At 37.5% G+C, this 23,971-nt stretch overlaps 1 protein-coding gene, 1 long non-coding RNA gene and 1 pseudogene across 2 annotated transcripts; all 3 read right to left on the bottom strand.

Annotated features, from left to right (window-relative positions):
• Window positions 1-448: 448 nt before the first annotated feature.
• Window positions 449-4,438, bottom strand: LOC131796244 (uncharacterized). The gene is made up of 2 exons (XR_009341110.2): window positions 4,283-4,438; window positions 449-834 (listed from the first exon to the last, which is right to left on the bottom strand). It is a non-coding gene; the product is annotated as an uncharacterized lncRNA (long non-coding RNA).
• A 1,428-nt stretch (window positions 4,439-5,866) lies between these two features.
• On the bottom strand, window positions 5,867-8,036 carry LOC131796242 (uncharacterized; annotated as a pseudogene).
• Window positions 8,037-14,126: 6,090 nt separating this feature from the next.
• On the bottom strand, window positions 14,127-19,672 carry LOC131774910 (carbonic anhydrase). The gene is made up of 7 exons (XM_066165115.1): window positions 19,548-19,672; window positions 17,500-17,526; window positions 16,917-17,278; window positions 16,468-16,560; window positions 16,087-16,165; window positions 15,384-15,556; window positions 14,127-15,028 (listed from the first exon to the last, which is right to left on the bottom strand). Exons 1-7 carry the CDS (start codon window positions 19,609-19,611, stop codon window positions 14,921-14,923), a joined length of 906 nt encoding a protein of 301 aa, XP_066021212.1. The 5' UTR covers window positions 19,612-19,672; the 3' UTR covers window positions 14,127-14,920.
• Window positions 19,673-23,971: the final 4,299 nt, after the last annotated feature.

Below are 23,971 nucleotides of genomic sequence, written 5' to 3'. Positions count from 1 at the left end.
AAAGTAACCCATTGTCTCTGAAGGTGGGAAGTAACCTTAACTCCCAGAAGTAACTAACATGTGACTTCTCCCTATAATATCCATATGTTACTTGGCAAAAAGGTAATAAGAATACTCAGGTAGAAGTTGTTGTCTTGATCTAATGTCAAATTCTCATAACTAACTTACAAAGAAATGTGTAGCAGCTTGAGGGGAGAATTAGGAATTAGATCTTGGGAGTTGAAGGGTTAACTAACATATCAGAAAATAGATTGCTTGGCTGATGCTAATAATGTGCCTTTTCCCTCAAATAAGCCATAATTGAGTAAGTTAAGTTTTGAATGAGTTCTATATCTTATATAGGAGTGTGAACTCTAGGAGCAGGTGAAAATTTAAAGATCTAAGCAAAATAGAGGATTATTTATATTACCAATAGGTTGAAATCTTGTTTCAGTAGCTTGCAAGGGCATAAAATGAATACAAAGCAAGTTTGGTTTAATATGATCAAGAAGGATGTTTTTTGTCGCATCACAAGTAGGGGACATAACAATCCTGATGGGAAATCAAATCTCAGACTTTCTGCATCAACCCCACAATCGGACACTGAGCCACAGAGACTCTCTCTTGACAAAGGCTGTTACAAGGTTCATGTGTCATGGTAGGTTGTTTGCTCTTTGTTACTGGATACAAAAGCCATCTTTGAGTCCACAAACTACACCATACTTTTCCACACATGTTTTCTGCTCTGTTCTGGAATTGTTCTTTTTCAGCCAATATGCTTGTCTCACACCTGGCTCATATCAACTTTACTGGATTCGTGAGACATCTCACCTTAAGTCTCTCTTCTGACTGTTTCTGTGAGAAAACAACAACAAGTAAGTCAATATGTATCATTTTAATGCAAAGTGGTCCTATATTTAAGCACTTTGCTCTTGAAGTATACAAACTAGCAAGAATGGATGGATGAGATATTCTGAGGAAGCAGATGTCCAAGGAAGTTGTAAATTGTGAAGGGGAAATGTAAACAGGAATGATTTCCATCCCCCTGACCATCTAATTAAAAGATAGAACAAACACTAACTCTGACAATGCTAAATTGCTCATGTGCTAAGGAAAGAAACCTTAGTGAAGTTTACAAAATAACCTACTGGTAACACTTATTAAGATTTCCAAACTGCTTAAATTCCTATCAGAGATAAAAAAAATTGAATTATTTCCCCCAACATGTTTCCCCAACAAATTTATTCAAACAAATACTATCATGCCTATAAAGGACACCAGCCATAATAGAGAGAAGAAAATTTGTTATCCTCTTAGTCAGTAATTAGTGCATCATCAACCACAGCCTTGACCCATTCCACAAATACTGTACAGAACATCTTCAGCATGACTGGAAAAGAATCCAATTTGGTCGTTGAAAAAGTCATTTCTGTAGATGTACAGAAATTTTATTGCTACACAAGTGGTAAGTTGAAGACAATTGTTACAACATACATGAAAACAACATAAAAATATTATTATCATAGTTATATTATCATCAAAAATAGTCTACCAATGAAAGTAATTTGCCTATTTGACATTGCATCTGGAATTTTTATTTATTTATTTTGCTAGTAGGCCTGCAATGCATTGGGAAACAACACTGAATGAAGAACATCTGACCTGTCAAACAAATAAACCATCAATTTTTTTCCTTCTGAAGAAATAAAAATATGAAGACATAACAGTAATCACAGTGAATGCAAGTGAGGATTTCTAAACTATATCACATGTTCTGTTCATGGCTGCACATCAGTGAGAGAGTTTTTTTTTTTCTCATAAAAGGCAATCTAAGCCTGAAAACATAAAGTAAGAACTTATATCAAAATTTCAGTAAGCACTTTTGGTTTGCACTTAAAGAATTACTGTTATTATTGCTATTATTACATGTATTCTTGTCATTATTAAAAAAAATTAAACAATATATAGGCCTGCAATGCATTGGGAACAAAAAAATCTATCTCACGGCTTATTTGTGATTGTTAAGGGACACTGTAAGCACTCCGACATAGGTTTGCAATGCATACTTGTGTTGCTTTTCATTCACAAAACGGATTTTCTCTATGTCAAATCACCAAGACCAACAAATGGATGAAACACAAAACCCCTCTGAGTTTTTAAGAGAAAAGAAATGTCTCTAAGTGTAATGAAGACCCCTATACATTTCACACTTTAACTCTCATGGCAATCATGACTGAATTTCTAATTGTAATATCAAAACAATATCAAGGAGACAAGTGATGAGAACAAAGAGAATCAACACCATCATCATCTTCATTATCACAAAGTAAGATCTCCATGTACACCTCAGCAGTCTTTTTAAGTAAAAAAAACAAAACAAAAACAAAAAAAGTGGAAGAATCATCATTATCATCATCACTGTTATTATCACAGAAGAGATGTTTTCTATGAAAAATTAGTGAGACCAAATAATGGATAAAAAAAAATCCTATCTGAGTTTTTACAAGAAAGTGACAATGTGTAATGAAGACCCCATCAGATTTAACCTTTTAACTTTCAAGAGTGAAAATTTATCATTATAATAATATCAAAACTAAATCAAGGAGACAAGTGATGAGAATAAAGAAAAGTATTAATCAGGGGATTATTGGTTGATCCAATAACAAATTCTCAAACTAACATCATAGGAATTTTAGGGTAGAAAGTAAGGAGAATTACTAATGAGATCTTGGGAGTGTAATGGTTGAAAGAATCTGCTCTTTGACTCAATCAACTCTCATCGTATTTCAGAAGCATATGACAAAGGAAATATTTCAGCTTCAGAAAAGTTAAAGAATCCTTCACATAGACACTCAAGCAATTTCAGGAAAAATATATCCCCCAATTATTCTCAGACAAAGCCAAAGTCCTAAAAGTTAGATAAGTGACAATGTATGATGAACACCCTGGTCATCCTCATCATCATCATCATCAAATTTGAAGTACATAAGACAAAGGAAATGTCTCAGGCCAAGGAGAGTTAAAGAATCCTTTAGATGAACAGTCAAACACTTAAAGGAAAGATTTCCCTATAACCCCATACTTTAAAGATGTAGTCCTAAAATCAGTGCACTGTTTATGCCAATGTTTCTATGTTCTTATAACTGTGTGTATAATGATCTATGTATTACACAGAAATCTTGCCTACTCTGACACAGAGCAACACATGTACAGATGACTGGCCTCAATTCAAATCATTTCAAACCTCATACTTGTTTAGCCATGTGAGACCTTGAGATGTCAAGGTTACATATATATCACATATAAGTTATCCCTGCCAAATTGGACTAGTTTTACCCTGTAACTCCCATGAGTTACCAAGACAGAATTTCTCCTTACAATATCAGTACAATATCAAGCAGACAAGTGATGAGAATAAAGAAAAATATTAATATGGGAATTACTAGTTGATCCAATATCAAATTCTCCAAACTTTCATTACAAGAACTATAAGGCTGACAGTGAGGAGAATTACTAATGAGATCTTAGGAGTTAAAGGGTTAAGGTGATTCCTCAGTAATTAGCCCTGCACATCATGTACTGTGCATAATATCACATAATCAAGCCAATAAGCATATGTGCATTCCAAGAACATGGTATTGTTTATCAATCAATGGACCAGGTAAAGAGGTGCTATGGTCTTTACCTCTTAAATGAGCAAAGTGACTATGTCTTATTTCCCATAGTTTTGGTGCACAAAGCCATTACTCAAAGAAGCAAATTATGACCCTGAAACGAATGACTCTAGGAACATTTTGAGTCGATATCGTTTAACTTTTAAATTCCCACAAATTATGTATTAAATTGTTCCATACACTCGAAACTTACTACCTATTAAGCTTTTTTCCAGCTGCAGCAAAATGTACAGTGAACCGATGAAATGACGGGCATGATTAGTACCAGTACAGGCATAAATGGGGTAAGTTTGACGCATATATCTCCTAAACAAGCGAGGTGACCTATCTCTTTTTCTTTTTCTCGAAACAGACATTGGTAAGGAACATTTAAGGAAAGTTTACAAAAAATTGTCCAATAACTTCTTTTCTGAGGAATCACCTTGAAGGTAGTTAAATAATTAAATCAAGTGAAGTCAATTTCAGAAGTCGTATGTTGTCACTCCAGTCATTTTTAATAGACCATCTTATTATTCATCCACGACATTTGGTCTACTGAGAAAATTAAGCAAGAAAGTACAAAGCGTACGTAGATTGAAACACTATAACTTGTAATATTCAGAGCTGTACACAGAAACTCACTTTCTTACCTCGTTCTGGAACAATTCTGTTAGAAAGGGTATGTGCCTGAAAAAGTGTTTAACGAAAAGTGTTTACCAGATGACATCGTACAGAAGATTATCCTGAATTAAGCCGTTTTGAAAATTCGAACTGGTCGAGGTAACAATGAAATTGTTGCGTAAGAAAACAAGAAATGGCTTTATTTTAGAATCCAGTTTCCTCACGGCATGTTTCAAGAAAGGATTGCACTGGACTGGATCCAGATCTGTTCAGATATGTCTTCTAAGGCCCGTGAGAGGAACATTTTTAATATAAAGATTGCCAGTACTCTGAAATACCATAAAATCACAAGAATGTAGGATTTGGTTGAAATTTTAACTTTCTGTTTTGATAGCAGGTAGAAAGTATTCATTTAAGTTAAATGCGCTGTGAGAGATTATTCAGCGTTAATTGATTTCCGGTTGATTTTTTGCGATAAGTGACAGATGATTGAACAATAGGATCATATAATATATTTAAAATGAGAGAGACCAGAGCGTGAGGCAAAAAAACGGTGAGAGAGAGAGGGAGATCAAGTCGATTTTATAAATAAAACGTGAAGTTTCGGAACATAGCAGATTCTTTTGTCTCATTTCCGACACAGTGGCACCTCTGACAGGACTCGCGAAGCATGGAGGAACTAACCAAAGAAGCAGAGGCTAAATTGCAGATGTTGCGGTACACTAATGGAAAACACGAGGGATTGTGGAAAAGGGAAACCTAGGAGCGGTCGCGCGACATCGCGATATAAAATAAAAAAAAATAAAAAATAAAAAAATAAAAACCACACAGCAAAAAAGCTTTATCATTGACGTGTCTTATCTATACTTCATAGTGTTGATTTGCAACAAACAGCATGGATGGGTATGTGCCGCCCGGGACTCCAAATTGGCACCCCGTTCTAAAAAAAAGATTGCCCTAAAATTGATACTCCGTTCTGGAATTCGCCCTAAAACTAACACCCCGTTCTAGAAATTCCTAGCAGCTCTATTGTTGGTAGCCCTTTGCAGTTTATAGTTTCAGTTCTTTAGACTCCGTTCTAGAAAGTTTGAAAGCAATATGTCCTTGAATAATTTCAAATGGCTGCTTATAAAACTGGAGCTTCCTTGCGTTCGAAATATCATACCCCGTTCTAGAAAACGCCTCTGAAATGGATACCCCGTTCTAAATCAGGAGGTTCAAAATCACGACCCCGTTGGGCGGCATATACCCGTATAGGCAATGTATGGGAGTACCCCCCCGGGACACAGATACAGATGTGTAAATCGTGAGTAGTCATTACAGCTCTTGATAGAAACTTAATTTTATTTTAAACCAACAACAACATGTTTTCTTGTCCCACTTATCCAGTTTTTTCCTGTTTTGTTATATCCTGTGAATCGTGTCCCCCAGGATAATTTTTAAAAAATGAAAAAAGATGATCGCTTAATACTAACATTAGTATTGATCATAATTCATCCCGTGATAAAACAATGTTACTTAAACGTGACGTGACTGGCTTGTCACGCAATCATTCCTCCAAAAGAGTGTCTATCAACAGAAAGGTCAAAACACCGAAGAGAAAATGAGGTAAACTATTTTAATGTTACATTAAATTGAAAAGAATCTAATACTTGGCGGTGACTGGCATCCAGAGAGTTGTAAAGTTCTCTTCCTATGTAAACTTGACCTGTGAATAAAGAATTTTTTCGCTTGATGTGAGATATGCTGGGGTGATAGTAAGTGTTCGTAAAATCCGTGCTATAAACCAAACGCCCATCAGCATTCTTTCCTATCAACCTCTTATCCACATGTTTAATGCAAAGATTATAAGGAGCACTCCTTGACTTCTCGGCAAATGCTGCTCCGCAACCGTAGCATTTTTGAACGTTGGAGGGTAGCAAAACAATCTCATATGGATTAGGAGACAAGCCGGAATGCCACTGGTTGCCATAGTGAGGTGTAGCACTCGATGGAGGGTAAGGGTTGGATTGGGGAGCATTGACCGCGGGTGAGCTTGACCAGTGGGTAAAACAAGGGAACGTACTTTGGAAAGCTTGTTGCCAGTACGGCCCACTATTGTTTGATGGAACAGAGATAGGCGGGGGTACATTCGATGGGGGCACATAAGCCTGAGGCACATTTGATTCAGGTGCATTATGTAGGGGCAAACTGGATGGGAATGTATTAGGTGTAGACGAAAAAGATGGTAGCGCATTCTGAGGAGACATGAAACACGAGGGCACATTTTGTGGGCTCACATTAGACAGGGGCATATTAGGCGGGGCCATGTTAGGCGTGTCTCCATACGCCACTGGCCCGGAATTCACAGTAACCTTTCCTTTGGATTGGTTACCTCCTGATTGTTTTCCCTTCCGTTTCTTGTTTCTTGGTGGCTGATAAGAAGATGAAGGGTCAATCACGTGGCCATTTTCACTGTCTTCAAACATTTCTTTTCCTATTCTTTTGGCTTTTTGAAGCTGCCTGGCATGTTGCCTTCGCTTGCGTTCAGCGAAGGAGGGTCCGTTTCCTGGTGCCGGGATACCTTCCTTGTAGGATTCTAGTTGTTTCTCCAAAACTAGAGTGTCACGGACATCCGCGTGACAGACGTCGAGAAGGCTTAGGTTCGGTGAATTCCCTGTGTGCCCACCCAGCATGTATTACTTCTGCTTTGTTCATTTCGGGGGCATCTTTTGGGGCGAAAGCTCTACAAATGAACCCGCGTCTGTCGTGCCACCGAGATACCCATGTTTTTAAGAAGGCGTAATCCTCACTCTCTTCGATGAATGCGTCCATGGCAGCTTTACTTTTGGCGTAGCCATCTTCGGTTTCACTCGTTAGAAGAAGGTTACACAGTTCCTTAAAACGGCCGCTATTTTCATTGTCCAGTCTCTGTGCTTTCTTGCTTCGTTGATCTTTAAAGTGAAATTCGCAGGACGTAATACGTGACGCAGCCTCCTCACCAAACACTGTGATTAGTGCCGCGAAGTTGGCCCCCGCCATGTCGGTGCACCAGCCAAGGGGATTAAATTTATACTCTTTATGACCGGAAACTTTTTGTAGAACTTCATTAAAGAGTGTCCAAAAGAGTTCGATGTTGGTTGTGTCCTCTTTTTCAGCTTCCATTACAGCAAGAGGAACTTGTTTTTGTAATAAGCCGTAATATACACTTGCCGTGAGAGTGACAAAACCTCGACAGCGTTTTCTTTTGCCATCAAAAAAACAAAACTCTTCCTTCATGAATTGATAGCCATCTTTATCCATGTTGATGGCCATTTTAGCTTTTTGAGTCCCCATTTTAAAAACAAAGGAAGGTCTGTCCGGGTTTCCTCTTCGGTCGTTGATTTTGTATACATAATAATTGTCCTTCTTATCACAGTACTGTTTGTATGTCACAACAGCTTCAAAGTCATGACCGAAAGGCTCGGTATCTCGCTTTATTTGCTTCTTTTCATTTGCTAGCCATTGTCGATCTAGGGTAGCCTCCACCTCCTTCTCTACTGTTGCCCAGTCTGCTTTCTCGCGAAAAGCAGACATTATACATGCTGACTGAATTTCCGAGGGCTTTATCTTGGGGTTGTCTTTAATAAGTTGTCTGACCTGATCCTCGTTTTTTCTTAAGGGCTTAATTACAGGACACGTATGATTGCCGCAGTAAAATATTTTGGTGAACGAGGGGCCATAACTTATGTAACGTCGTGCTAGGCATTCAACATATTCAGATTGCTGATTGCAAGCACTGCATATTACGCCACCGTCTTTCATGTTCTTAATTTGTGTTGTATTTACAACACCGAACTCCAGTTTCTCCCGTCTTTAAAAATATTTTTGCCTTCATTTTTAAGAGATTCTGATGGTATCTTGAACACTCTCAGTCCGTCAACTCCCTCAGGTAAATGTTTCACCGACTCTGCTTTTATTCCAGACCACATTTCCTCTGTAATTTTTCTCTGATTCTGCTTCGTTTCAAAAACTGAGTCTAGTAAATCGTCGTCATCGCCTTCACTGTGACTGTCGATTTCAGCGTGCCTCTCACTGTTGTCGTCACTGCTGTTTGAGCCCTCCTCTTTTTCGTTGTTCTCGTTTTCAGCCCTAGATTTGTTCTCCGTCGGCTTTTGCAGGTCAGCGGTATCAAAATTCCTGCTGGAATTAATAAAGAAATTCTTGCTGGTTAGTGTGTCCGGGATGTCTGGAGAGTAGGGCTAGTGTCAGCGAAATCTCCCGGGGAAGAAGGGGACGGAATGTTGACCGAAAACCAGCTATCTTATTCTTACCGCTGTGCCTCCCTCCCCCCCGCCCACCCCCGTGGGGGCGAGGCGCTTCCCAGTAATGGGCTTCAGGGGGTGTGCCACTGGATGGGGTCGCATTTTTACGACTGGACTGACAACAACGGGGTCCCTTTTACAAGCACTTTTAATAGAGTTCCTAGAATGGAGTCGCACTCCCGGGGGGGGGGGGGTACTCCCTCATGAAAATGACGAGGGTACTCGTCGGAAACTTTCGAAAACACCCCTAAAAGTTACCAGAATCTCATTTTGTGGGCGTGACTTCGAATTCATTTACACCCCTTAGAGGTATCAGTTCTAGAATAACAGATTAGTTGCCGATAATATGACCGTTTTTCAAGCCAAAAATTGAGAAGTAAACGTTATCTTTGTAACAAATGCAGCTATGGCTTTCATTATTTTATCCGATAATGACCTTACAGACCCCTAAGAGGTACTGCGACAACCCTAGCAGGGGTCATTTTAGGTTTTAGCACCCTAAGCGGTACCAATTCACAAATTTCATCCCCCAAAAAGGTACGACAAGCACCCCCATCATTTTTTTAGGGGAGTACCCCCCCGGGGGTCGCACTTTTTCAGGACTTTAAGATTATGAACATCATTTACCCAAAAGTGACTTAGATGGGGTCTATAATTGGCCACACACAAAAAAAGAAAAGAAAGAAAACACAAATAAACTATAATGTTCTAAATAAAAGCCAAACCAAATTAACGGGCAATATTGCAAAATTACAAAATGTTTTGTTGTACCATACCTTGTCTTGTTGAGATCCGATTTCGGCAATTTCTTTTCCGGACTCTTCACTGGAGAATCACTGATCACAACAACTTCAGGTCTGTCAGGTAATTCTTCGTCGGAAGAGCGGATGATCATCAGTTCAACTTCATCCTACATAAATAAAATATAATCAATGGCTATTTAAAGTTTATTTAACCAATAACACTTGAATTTTACAACATATGCAGTTAGCTACCTTTGACTTGCCTTTGGGCTTTGGATGGCTGTTCTTTATATGTCGAAGAAGCTTTGAGCGATTATGGCAACTGACCGTGCAATAATCACATTTGTAATTCTGCGAGAGAAAGAATACGTTTAACCCTGGCTAGAGTAGCCAACACAATGTCATCAAATGTGAATCTTTTATCGTAGTAGCCGGCTCGTTTTCAAAAAGAATGCAGCAAAATGCTGCAACGGCCATTAAATTTTCGATTTCTCACCGTTTCATTGCTCATAAAATGCGTTCATTTTCTACAGACACTTCGGCTGAAAAGCTTTTCCTTTTCGGGTCTCCACCGTGCCCAAAATACAATGTTCCCACTGATAGGCCCTCAGGTTCGATAACCTTCACGTAATTATTATCCTGCATAGAAAAATAATAGAAATATAAATGTTAAATACATTTAGCCGCCATTTAGTCAAGCCAAAAAGCGGATCTACTTATTTTTGCTGTTTTTGATGATATTTTGTGGAATTAGATGAGCTAGCGATAAAAAAATACCAGTGCCCAGTCAGCAACCAGTTTTAAAAAGCACTGTGATTCCGACATGGTCATGCAATTCTTGTCCGGCGGATATCTAGCGCGTTGAAACTTCCTAAATCAAGAAGGAATTCCCTCTGCATCAGACACAACAGACAACATTTTGATAGGAACACGCATATATATTTCTTACCCCATTTTCGGTGATGATGACAAGTTGGTGTTGTGTCACTTCAGCAAATGCCTTTATCAGCATAGAAGTGACCAAATTCTTTTTAAGAAGACCCAAAGCTTTGGACCAGTCAGAAGGTACTTTTGTATGACCCACGTCCAGTTCGCATATAAACGACATGCGATCGTTTCCTTTCACCTGTTTAAGCAATTCAATTCATTGAGTATGGAGCTGATTAATTTGTTTTAAATCAGTAAATTCCAGAGGTGCAAAAGGAGAACAAAATTAAATCATGACTTACATCGATGCGATTACTTTCCAAAAATGAAAATAGACGGTTCTTTGCAGCCTCGCAATTAATACCCAACTGATGAGCAGCGGCATGGTAAAAGCAATCTCCATCTCTGGGAGGATCGATGGAGCGTCTATGTCGTAGAGAGTTTAAAAGCTGAAGTTTAGACCGTTAGTCCTTCGTCATTCGCTCTAACGAAGGCTAACGCTCGAAATGTCAGCTTTTAAACTCACTGCGGTGGCCAATTTACATATCAACTAAGTTGATGATACCAAATAACCTTATTATACTCTCCCACCGACGCAGCACCACAGTTTTTAAGAAACTTACCTCTTTTATCCGAAAATCAACGGAAAGCGCCTTATCTCAAGTTCTTTTGTTATTGTGTGGATTGGACGTCTTGACAGACAGTTTCCCGGAGCATTCCGATTACTGAATAAAGGGGTAAGTTTCTAAAGAAACTGTGATGCTGCGTCGGTGGGAGAGTATAGCAGGTAATTTAGTGTTAACAACTGAGTTGAAAATGTAAATTAGCCACCGTAAAGGGTAGAAAAGCTGATGTTTCGAGCGTTAGCCCTTCGTCAGAGCGATTGACGAAGGGCTAACGCTCGAAACGTCAGCTTTTTTACCCTTTACGGTGGCTAATTTACATTTTCAACTCAGTTGTTAACACTAAATTACCTGCCATTCCGATTACTGCTTGCGCACATGAACACTTACACCCAACCTGCCCTAAACATCTATGATGACGACTTACGTATCTCAGCGTTTACATACGAAGTGAGTAGATTATAATGGAATTAGATCAGGTTAGAAAGAAAATTCCTTTTTATTTCATCTTACGCAAGCACGTATTTATTCACCACTGCCAAGTAAATTGTCTTGTTCTATTCAGAAAATAATCAACTCATTTTCATTCGTAGTATACTCCTCTACGACACTCTGAAATGATGTCATAGAAAAATTGGAAGGTCTCCAGCACGCTAATGCACTAAAAGGATGTAAATCTGTGATTTTTGTTTAACCGTCTCGCGACAACAACATGAAAGTAATGACATTCTTTAGGTTTTTTTTTTTCAACTAAAAACATTAATCTACATATTTTAATTACGTAATAATATATATAGCAGGTAATTTAGTGTTAACAACTGGGTTGAAAACGTAAATTAGCCACCGTAAAGGGTAAAAAAGCTGACGTTTCGAGCGTTAGCCCTTCGTCAGAGCGATTGATTGACGAAGGGCTAACGCTCGAAACGTCAGCTTTTTTACCCTTTACGGTGGCTAATTTACGTTTTCAACCCAGTTGTTAACACTAAATTACCTGCTATACTCTCCCACCGACGCAGCACCACAGTTTCTTTAGAAACTTACCCCTCTAATAATATATATACCTTGGTTAAGATCAGACCATGATTCTTTCAGTCGGAGTAACAAACAAAGTTAAAAGATGATGAAACCAAAAGGGAATTAAAAAACAAAAAACAAAATAAACAAAAAAAAAACAAAAAAAAAAAACAAAAAAAAAACAAAATAAAACAGCGAAAAAAAGAGAAGAACCCTGATTCTAACTCTAATGTGGCCCTGTGAGAATTTTTTGCTATTCCCCTCATTTGATTGTTTTATTGCTATAATTGCTGATACAGCACGATCCATTTAACCGACTGATAGCAGGGAGGAGTGGTCAGAGATCCTTTGTTTGAAAAAAACGACGTCCCAGACAGATCAGTTAGTGCTGGCACCAAAGTGCACATACTCAAGATTACCGGGATCTTAACATCCTCATCTCTCAAAGAAATTTTCAACTTTATCACTCTCTCAGTTTTTCTTCTTCTTTTAATTATTATTATGTAAAGATAATCAAGAAATATTCCCCGCTAAATTGCAACTTGAAATTTTGATATTTTTCATTCTCAGTTGTTCAAGAGTTTTTGTTTAATGGAGGTGTTGGCCATTCTGTCCAAAACAAGAAGAGTGCTAAAAAGCCAGATAGTTTACATCTTGCAAGATGTGTGCTCTTGGTTGATTGAAAACATGAATAAAACCTCAAGCTCCATTTATCATAACTAAAATATGGGTCAGAAAAATGTCGAAAATTATTAGAAAAAAGAGATTGAAAATACAGAGCGGGAAAAAGGGTTTGGAAGGCATTCTAGATCATCAGTCTACAGTCTTGGGTCACAACAACAACAACAACAACAACCACAAAAATAGACAAACAAACAAACATGGAGCTATGGAGTAAAAACATTTGAAAGTAGTTTTACCTGGCTCAGTAACTTTCCTCATTCGTCAGCCAACCTCAATAACCTCAAATTTTTCCTGGGAAAATTTTCTCTCATATTTTAAAAAGTAAATGATGAATTGCAGCCTAATTTCTTGATTTATCTTAAAAACAACAACAACAAAAAAAACAGTTTTTAAAGGTAAAAAATTAAATAGTTCTTACTTTAAGGAACACGCCCATTACGGTCAGGTCATCACTCTTGTCGGCTACTGTTTTGAAATCTTTGTATTTTGTATTATAGAAGACTAAATGAAGCTGCAGGAGGAAACGCGAAAATCTGAGTAAAAATGTGTTAATAAAATCACTGACTGTACTTCTCAACGAAGGTTTTTATTAGGAACCTTTATTTTGTCATTAGTTTTTCACTCGTTATTTCGTCCGATCTTATCCTGCTCAGTCCATTTCGTCCATTTCAGTCCAGTACAGTGCAGTTCAGTCTGGTCCAATCCATTCAGTCCGATCCAGCTCGGTCCAGTTCAGTCCAGTTCAGTCCAGTTCAGTCCAGTCCAATCCAGTCTAGTTTAGTCAAGTCTAATCTACCCTCGTCCAGTCGAATCCAGTTTAGTCGAGTCGAGTTCAGTTCATTCCAGTCCAGTCTTTTGTTACCGTTTAAACATTTTATTGAACGTTCAGTATCGTGAAAGCTGCTATTTCCTATGTGAGGAAAAATACCAAGTCGATCTATGCCCTCTCTTTATAAGAAAGACCGTGGTTGATGGTTAACCACTCGAATGGAAAGATTGGAACCCGATCGAGCACAATAGGATCATTCTTACATCTTCGGAAATTTATATTTGTCTTTATCTTTCTTCTCCATTGTTTTGCTTTTCTTTTTTAAGTAATTAATTAACTTTTTTAGGTTCGGTGCGCGAGGACTTGATTGAATTCTCTTAAGGGTTCTTTTTCGAGGGTATACATACATAATTCATAATATCGACAATGTTCACAATGATTCTTGTTGAACACAATACTTTTGTTCAAGATGATTCTACGTTTGGTTTCTCTAATGTACTGTTTGTACTTGGTTGAGTGCTGCCACCCAGACAAAGGCTGTAAATAAGGAAAACAGAGTTCGATCACAACCTACGGTTCATTTGGTAAAAAAACGGACATTTCAACCGTCAGTTAAGTAGAATATGAGTTTCCAAGTGTGGTTTACTGAAATATTTCACTGAAATATGAGCTGAGGGGGGAAAGAGGGCATGTAAAGTTAGTAATTTTCAGCCATTGATATCATCGTATCGAAACGATATTCCTGGTCTTCTGTTAATTGCTCGATATTTCAGTTTTAAGCAAAAAGTGTTTTACACATGAGAAGCTTCTGATTTTAGTAAGAATGAAGCGGTGCTTTATTTAACATTCAACATATCTAATGACTGTTGTGACTTTGAAAGAGTGTCGCTCTGATTAACTTGCACCAAATAAACTTAGAAGAAGGTTTGTTTACACTTACAGTAGTTTCATTATGCATAATAGCTGTGAATGTATTGTACCTCCATATCTAATTGCGAATTTGTGGCGCCAATAATGTATCAGTATATTGGCGCCTATTCTAATATGATGCGAAGTAGTTTCTCTCAGACATGTGGATTGATTACGATACAAAAGTGCAAGTGGATGTTTCAAAAAGAGAGAGCTTTTTGTTGGTAAAGTTATTTGGCTTATCGAGAGGCCACGAAAATATTAAGCAAAGGCCTTTGAAGTCGTCTTATCATAAGCTGCTCTTTTATACCCTTAAACAGGACTGGACGCGGCGAGTTTTTTGCATGAACAAAATAAAAACAAAAACCTTTTTTTAGTTGCAAGGTTAAGTGTGTAACCTTTCGGAGATTTTACGGTTTTGAAAATTAATTATTTGAATACAAAAGAGGGTAAGTTTCTAAAGAAACTGTGAGGCTGCGTTAATGGGGGCTATACAGAAAGATGAAGCTACGTTATCGGTGGGAACGGGGTTAGTTGAAAAACACAAGCGTATTTACTCTTGAAATGACTGAAAATGAAAATGTTGCACATTTTGTCCTTTTACGAAATCCTTTTTTCCATTTTGTCGCAGCCGGTCTATAATGTTTCAGAATGCTTAGAAAGAAATGGTGATACGTCTTTTAAAGCAGAGTGGTTGTTATGAACTCGTAAGCAGTTATCCCATGTACCCGCGAATGACACGGCCATTTAGCGGTTGAGGGGGCCTGGAACCGTTGCACAAGGAGTGTCCCTCTTGATTTCGCAGACTTCTCATGACGTCCATCTGAAAATCAACAAATAGCAAGTAATGAAAAAAACAGCGAATTAATTAATGTTGATAAAAAATTAAAAATGACTGAATAAAAATCAAGAATAGCGGAAGAAGGTGAATCAGTGCAGTTTTAAGCCTTTGACCCCAAAGGGTGACTAATATTTAATTTCTTCCAACAAAATCAGCCCTGTATCACACAAAAAGGTCACAAGAATAAAGGAAATTATCACCACGTGAAGAGACTCTTGGTTATTACTGAAATTCCTCTTGAAGGTGCCATGAGAAACGTAAAGAGAACAGTATGGAGATCTTGGATCCTGATGTTAGGGTGGGAAGAGTTAAGTGTAAGGTTATCATGTAATCTCACCACGTAGGTACTGGCCGGGATGAACTGACCGAGTACAATCCAGTTAACAGACTGATAACAGGGAGGGGTTGTCAGAGATCCCTTGTACGAGAAAAATGGTGTCATAGACAGATCCGTCAGCTGTGGCACCAGAGAGTACAGATTTAGGTCCAGTAAATTCCTTTCGTTTTCCTCTAACAAGAAAAGGGAGAAAAATTTTTTGAAAATAAATGATGGATATCTGTATGTATTTCTCTATCTTTTAACATTGTCAGTCAACATTACAACCGATTACAACTATAATCAAACAAGTAAAAGTCACGTGTCGTGAAAAGAGTTAGTAACATCCCTTCACACATCTTGCAAAGACAAAAATAATACAAATTTGGATGTTTTATTTTATGATAGGTCGCTCTTCCTGCAGCTCTAATTTTTCTTTACGACTGAGGTCACAAGCTCATGACGAGGTACTCACCGTATGTACAGAGACTATACACTTTGATTATCTCACCACACGAGTTTGAATTATGACATTTAGACGTAAAGTATATTATTAACACCCGACTTTTATATAAAAAAAAATGTAAACGTGCTTTATTTCTTAAAATCGAAAAAGAAACTAAATTGATCTTAGGAAATAACAACAACAACAACAACAATAATAATAACAACGATTTTAACAACAAAACAAAACAAAGTGGAAGATTAGAAGCCATAATCACACCTCGATCGCCTCTGGCCATGTTCCTCAACAAATTTGCTATCTTCCCAAGTTCCGGATTTGATACGCCCAAACGATTTTGCTATATTTTAAAGCGAAATAGTAAAGAGCAAGTTGCAGAAGAATCTTCTTTTCTTTAATTAAAAAAGGGGTAAATATAAGGGAATACATTGACATCGCTCATCTTAGCAGTATGCAAGACACGTGTCATATATTCGTAATGGGACTCGCTCCCCATCGAGTCTTTGTGGCTCAGTGGTAGAGCATCGGAGCGCGGAATCCGAAGGTGTTGATATTCGATTCCTTATGAGGACTCAGAATTCTTTCTTTTTCCTACGCTTGTGACAGGACATGAAACATTTTTCTCTAGAAGGGAATATTTACCTCCAGAAAGACGGCGATGACAGTTAAACCATCTGGCTTGTCAGCGGCAGCGTCAAAGTTAGCGTACTTTATGTTATAAAACACCAAATGAAGCTGAATTGAGAAAGAAAAGATAGGATCAAAAGCAAACAAACGCCTTTATGTGTAAAAATAGGATAAAATGTTGTATGATTTTTCTGCTGGAGTTTTGCGGTTTGGTTGAGGGACTCAACGCTTGTACTACTGAAATCAAATTTTTTTTTCGCTGTTCATTTGCCTGTCTCATAGTCTGTGTAACAAGCTTTTGCCATAATTTTTCTCGAGAGGTGATCGATAATCGGACAAATTAAGTTTCAATATTGAAAAAATTATGTTTATATTGGACAAAAATTTCTATGAAAATGTTCATGGTAAGTGTAAGGCTAGAGCTGATGCTGGTGATAGTGAAGACGATTTCGTACCCTACTTACCTCACCAGAGAATGGCATACCGTCTAGAGTATGCTCTGAACCTCCTGGGCTAGACTTACAACCAAAGTGGAGATGAAGTTGAGCAAGCCTATAGCGGGCGCTTCCCCAGGGACCCCCAGAGAGTAGACCGAAACCGGCCTCAATCTTAATGGTAGGTGCATGACCATTGTTGAATAATCTGCCTCTCAGACTTCTCCACATGTTTGCAATCTTGAAGCTGAACCCTTTTAGGAAAGTTAATTTTTCAAAACTATTTCTGTGGACAGTATCGATATTGATGGGAGACTGGGCTCTCTCTCCACAGTGATGTGAGACTTGGACCCAATCCCTCGGGCCATAAACTGTCTGGTGTCCACTGTGCACTAAAATTTATAAGTGTAAATAAATAAATAATGAACAGATTAAAAAAACAAATCAATAAAGAATTTGATAACAGAAATGATGAAAAAAACCGTATAATCAATTAATCGGTCAATGAAAAAATGATAGACTGTAGAAAATTGGATGGTCATTACTACATATTCTTCATAGACTCTAAATCTATTGGACTGTGCTATTTTATTTTAACAGCCTCTCACTGAACCTGTGTTTCCATACTTCCATGGTGTTCCTATAGAGAGATAAATGAAGACAAGGAATATTATTATCTATACCTTAACTAGTGAAAATAAATTGATGAATGTATAGTGAAAAATCAATCAATAAATAAAAGTGTGCGAGTAACCCTCATTATTAGCACTGGAGGACGCTGGTTATTTCGCACGCGGAAAGATTTAAGGTGAGTTGGGGAGAAGTTTGCCGGTAGTCTTACGTACGAAAAGTGAGCTTTAGAAACTCTTTATGGTGGCAAATTTGTATAATCAACTCCGTCGATAAAACCAGATTATTTGTAATTAATAGTTGATTCAGCCATCTTCCTTATCAATTATTACACGATAGAAAGTTCGAGCTAGCGAGGAGTCAGCCAATGCGATTGCGGAATTTACTATAAAGCCCTAATAGATTTATACCAAATCTAAGTATTATTATTTTCGTGTATCACTCGGAATAAAACGCGCGTCCCCTAAAGAGCATTGCTTTTCTTCAATGCGATTTATATCGTTAAATCGGATTTCGACTGTTCCCTATCACCTCTAGTTATTAATTACGTATATTTATCGTTGTGAATCACCACATTCATCTGTAAATATTGGTTTGGTTTCCGGTGATCGATTTTTGCCGTAATGCAATGTTGATGCCGAGACGATACGGTATCAGTAAATTTGATTGCCTTTGATATTGCCCTCTGCGAATCGATCAAATGCAAATAATATGTTTGCTGTTATTACAAAGTAAAAGAATGAATTGTTTGAGGTTTTAAGTTTATTTCATAGAGGTATTTATTGGGAAGAAAGACAGAAAATGTACTCGCTACAAGATGATGACGAATCCCTAATGGTAACACAAAGTAATGGCGCAAAAAAATGATCATTTTCTTACGCATGGATTCCTTTTGTATCATTTATTCGATTTCCTTCGATTGAGGAACTACATTCTCACTATTTTGCTTGCTTTTATTTATTCAAAGTGGACAATGATTCAATTTGCTTTCCTCTCGGCATTCTATTTGTATCAACTGAGTCTCTCCAGTTAAGAAGTTCGCCCCTAACATCCAGGAGCCCATCACTGATGGGCTCCTGTAACATCGTAATATTTCAATTCACAGGTCAAATCGAAATAGGTACTCTGAAAGTATTTGCCATTCATAAATATAACTGGGTTATTTAGTTCTATGGTTTCAGAAATATTTCTATGTTCCGAAAAAAAAATTAATAAAATAAAATGAAAAGAAAGGAAAAGGGATGGGTCTTGGAGCACCCCTTTGGTTCTTGTGATGGAAAATTATGTTTTTGTTCTATTTTCATCATCACATGAGTGTAATATCTATCAGTTGGCAATAGAGTAAATATTACAGCTGGAATTTAAAATAACGGCAGCGGAAAGCAGTTTAAGATTGATTTAAGCATATTAATTTCCAGAAGTGGTTTATCTCCCCAAATTGAGGGAAAAAATTAACTAAAATTAGGCTTACTGAGAGGCGAAAAGATGCAATATCTAACGAATGTTTAAGTGATGTTTACAAGATAACTCAACATGCAAAATATTTGTTTTTCTTTCAATGCGAGCACGCTAATGACAGCAACGCCCAAGTTACCTCAGTGATTCATTCATTTTTAAATCTTTTGCTTCATTTTGTTTGTCTGAAGGTTAACCGCGATCAAGAGAGCGCTTCCTTTTCTCTTGCCAAGACTTAATCCATAATATAATACTTCTAATTTCATGCATCGCTCAATTACCGGGGTTCAAGTTTCTACTATATCCAATCAAGTGGAACAACTAGAAAACCTGAAGTTTGCCCGATAGAATTAATGTTTGTTAATGTCAGAAAAAGGGGTAACACATGTAGAACATGTTAAAATAATCCACCTATGGTGCTCAGTTTTGAAAGGTGTCGATAAAGTTGAATTATCTAGAGCCAATTCTACAAACTCGAATAAGGCAGAATAATAATTTTCTTAACTAGGAAAGATACAGCATAGAAAGCTAGCTTAGAATAAAATCCAATAAAAGTTCATAACATGAAATACTCACCATGGCTAGCAGCAAGAAAGCAGGGAAGAAAAGAGACCAAAACTACAAGGATTATACCGAGCATAATACCTTGTTATCATCAAGCTAGGTCAGTTGCAAAGATTGAGCGATGTTATGTGATGCTGATAATTTATTGGTTTCAGTCGTAAGCTGATATCTGCTCGCAAACGAATAGCGAGCCCATTTTAACTTACACTTAACGTACAGCTCTTTTTCGATCGATTATCCACGCATCCGATGCTGTCCTGATCGCCCTTGTTGTTGCCATCACAGTTGGTCTTGCTTTATGTGAGCGCACATTTAATTTGCTTTATGCAAGATGGTTTAATTTATTGAAAGTTCATCCCAAAACTTCTTTTGCACTAAAATTTTCATGAATATTTTCTTAGTTGGTATGCTTTTGATTTCAATGTTTTGAGAATACGTGCCAAGTAAAATTCACCGTTATGCGCCTTGGAGGCGAGGCTTGGGTATGCTGACGCAAGCAGATTAAATCTCAGGCTTAGCAACTGCATACCGTCCCAGAAAAGCTGTTGTACTTGAGAGAAAAAAAGATGCTTCTTCGATCTTAATCCACTGCTTATTCAGGGGTGACGCTAGTGAAATTGATAAAAGAGAAGTACTCTACGATCTAAGTTACAGTATGTGTTTAGATATCAGTTTCACAACACCACATCGATCTCGCTGCTCGGTTGCTACGCGTACAATATTTCAATGTAAAACACAGGATATCACTCTTCTTAATTACAATAGGTAAAATCATATTTATGTGGACTCTACACGCGATAAGTTGATTTTGATTTTGCTGTTGTTTTTACTTTTCGGCTGGTAGAATAAAGAATATCTTTGAAAGTCGAAAAATCTTCGAAACAGCACGACTTTAGCACGTAAATATAGCAAGAAGTATGTTAAAATTTTAAGCTTACCTAAAGATGGTCCAAAACCGACTTAGATGGCAAAAAGGGAATTATTAAGAGTTATAATTTTCAGCTGTTCATAAATTGAGATTTCTACCCAGTAATATACGATAACTGGACAAAACAGTGCGACTTTAGCACTAAAATGTGGCAAGAAGTATGTTACAATTTTAAGGTTACCTAACTAAACCAAAACCGACTTTACATTTTTAGATGACAAAAAAAGGAATTATTCAGAGTTATTAATTTTGAACAGTTCATAAATTGACATTTCTACCGAGTGATATATGATAACTATTGGCATATGTTAGATTGACGCTGCATTTTTCTCTATCTTAGTGTTCAAATTACTCTTGCCAGTAACTATCAGACTTCCTGTCTGGTGTCCGTTTCATGAGCCGAATTGATGGGTCACGGAAAGGTTACGCCTTTTCTGTCCGGTTCTCAATCAAAGAGCTATTTTTGATCACGTGTTGCGCCTCAAATCATGATGATGCACATTCTTTCTGATTATTTTCGACGAGTGGGTTGTATTTTTTTTCTTTTAAGTTTTACTTGCACAAAAGTTTGACTCCATATTGTGAAAGCTTTTTCCGATATTCAAACGGTTAAAAAAGTCGGCGGACATCTCTAAATTTTCTCATTAGACTGCTAACGTTCTTGTTTGGATAAAGCAGAGTAATTTGTTCAATGATCTACAGTTTGCGCGACTGGGAAATAAGTTGCAGAAAAATTGTTTAACACCAACCTTATAGACGAGACAAGCGAGACAACAGTAACAGATCGGTTTGGCGTTTCTTACTTGAGAGATAGATAGATAGATAGATAGATAGATAGATAGATAGATAGATAGGTTATTTATCCACATAACTCCTAGGAGCATTAAGCATACTCGTTTACAATGCGCACGTGCAATTACAAAATACTGAAAATAATGAAAATTACATAAGTATAAACTACTATCAAAAATTATATGCAGGGCACAGTAACAAATTCCTATTATGGTGCTTAGCGATAAATAAACGGTACAAGGTTTAATTTGTCTAATATACTTCTAAAAGTATATCATTTATCACCCTGAGCCTCTAAGATTATAATTGGTTGTACGAAGTTTAAAGAAATCTTTAATATAAGTAGGACCCTACTCAATGAAACTTTTAAAAAGTAGGATCAAAACATGAAAAAACCTCCTTAGTTCTAGTGTACGCGTGTTAATTAATTTAAGAATATTATCATACGAAGTGGACTTAGGTAAAACCTAATAACGTTCAGAGAATATAGTAATTTGCATCTTCCAATTTTTCCGATAAAGATTTAGTTATTCCAATAAGTATTGGGCCACATGAGAGGATAAAGCCAACGCATGTCCGGCATATCCGCAACCTATTCCCGTATTTTCCCTTTCATGTATTAGCCCTACACACTCCTTCCTAATTTCATCAAAACTTTCGACAGATCGAAATGTTTTGCTCATAGGAGAGAATTGATGCTATACAAATTAATAAACAAAACAACAGGCGACAGCTGTCAGGGCACTCTGTAGATAATAAGACAAAATTTTTAAGCAACGTTCAATCAAGAGAAATCGAACTGCAGTCATCGAGTAAGGGCCGGGTCGCACTAGAGCGAATTTTAGCCAATTTTGTTTGCATAAGTAATAAATCTGTCACCATGTAACGTAAAATAAGTGCGACCCCCAGTTTCAAAAACTCGCCGATTTTTTGCGGATTGCCAAATTTTCGCCAATCTTCAGAGAAGCCGAAGTGCTGCCTCGAAGGCTTCCAAATTTTGGCAAAGCAAACAATTTTGTTTGTTTAACCATTGAGCTGCCATTTTTCTTCAAACATACTTGGATCAAGTTACGGCGGGAAAAATTACTTTGTTCGGCTAGCGCAGGTTCGCACGTACGATGTCGGGACTAAATTATTTTTTTCCCGGTCCATCTGACCCTTCTTTCTATGGTTTTTACAATGGAAACGCGGAATACGAGCGGCAGTTTTTTGTAAATGCCAATGACTCCTACCAGGATCCGGCTACCGCATCAACAATACTAAAAACGCTGCGTTGTTCTGTTGAGACTGAAACACAAAATTCAACAAAAGCCCGAAAGCCGCGAAAATAATCACCTGTATATGACGATCCATTCTTGCACAAGCAATGCGCGAGATGTTTTCTTGACTGTAGATATCGTGACATGACATATATGTCAATCAGCGAAGTTTTGGCTCAAACATGTTGGTCCAATGCGACCACCGCCAAAATTTGGCCCTTGCGAAATTTTTGCCAATTTTTTCCTCGCCAAAAATTGGAAGTAAACAAAATTGGCTCTAGTGCGACCCGGCCCTAATTCAGAATAACATTGCCAAGTCAGGCTGACAATTTCTCACTTCCAAGACAAATTACGACAAAATTATCTTGGTTGTGTTTTCACTAGGACAATTTTGGCTAGACAAAATCGGAAAGTCCGCAAATTCAGTGAAAACAGTTCGTCTTGAGTTTGGCGAGCTAAGAATGTTAACGCGTTATTGCCTCGGAAGTCAGAAATTAACACCCTTAATTGGCAATGTTACCGTGACTTTCATAATCCCTGAAAAAGGTAAGAAAAACAATAGGCAATCCCGCCAGCATGTGTTCCATTGCCACATTAAGCTCCCTTTTTCGTTTTAACTTCCGACAGGAAAAAAAATAGCGACACAACTCTGATATTAATTATTTCCCCTATCAAAAGTACGGCTTGTATCCAGACAATTGACGTATAATTGACCTTAACGTTACGTGCATATCTTAGCAACCAAACGAGACTGAAAGAAACAGGTCAAATATATATTTCAAAAGATTCTAACCATCTAACGTTTTTATGCTCACTGGGTCGTTCATTTCTTACTGAGAAAAATTGTAACGCATCAAGAAACACCTTCCGAGCTCTTTATTTTCAGATAATAGCCAAAAATAAGAGACCCCAGGAGTAAATAATATCCCACTATTTTCTCTTGGAGATACCTATATATACAGCCAAGGTTTACATCTCCTCACTCTTTTCCTAAAAATCTTAGTCATGTATCTATTTATCTACTCAAATATATTGATATGAGCTACGAGATACGACTGATTCTTCATTACGGAGATTGAGGCCAATTATTAAGTCCCTACCCGCTAATCATTTCAGATGCAGACAGCTAAAATTTCCAATACAGGCATACAAAAACACAGTTATTTATTTTTATTTTTTATTTTTTTGCCAGGGTTTATCTTAAAAAAAGGAATTATCTAACCCTTTGACGTGATATTTGGACGTAAGAGTTCGAAATCTCTTGGCAACCTTGTAAACAAAATGACACAACGTTAAGAATCAGGGGCAGCAAAGCGTATCTAAAGGAATTGATTTTGTTGCAATTCCGGTATATTGTTCAACATCCGAATTTTGCGGTTTACTTCCAAGTTCCTTTTATGAATAAGATATCGCCAGGATATCATGGCTTTTCCACTGCAAATTATGAGTAGAGAGGC

This window comes from Pocillopora verrucosa, chromosome 4 (assembly GCF_036669915.1).
Source record: "Pocillopora verrucosa isolate sample1 chromosome 4, ASM3666991v2, whole genome shotgun sequence".
NCBI lineage: Eukaryota > Metazoa > Cnidaria > Anthozoa > Scleractinia > Pocilloporidae > Pocillopora > Pocillopora verrucosa.
Note: the sequence above shows the minus strand (reverse complement) of the source record. Positions and strands in the feature narration are given on the sequence as shown.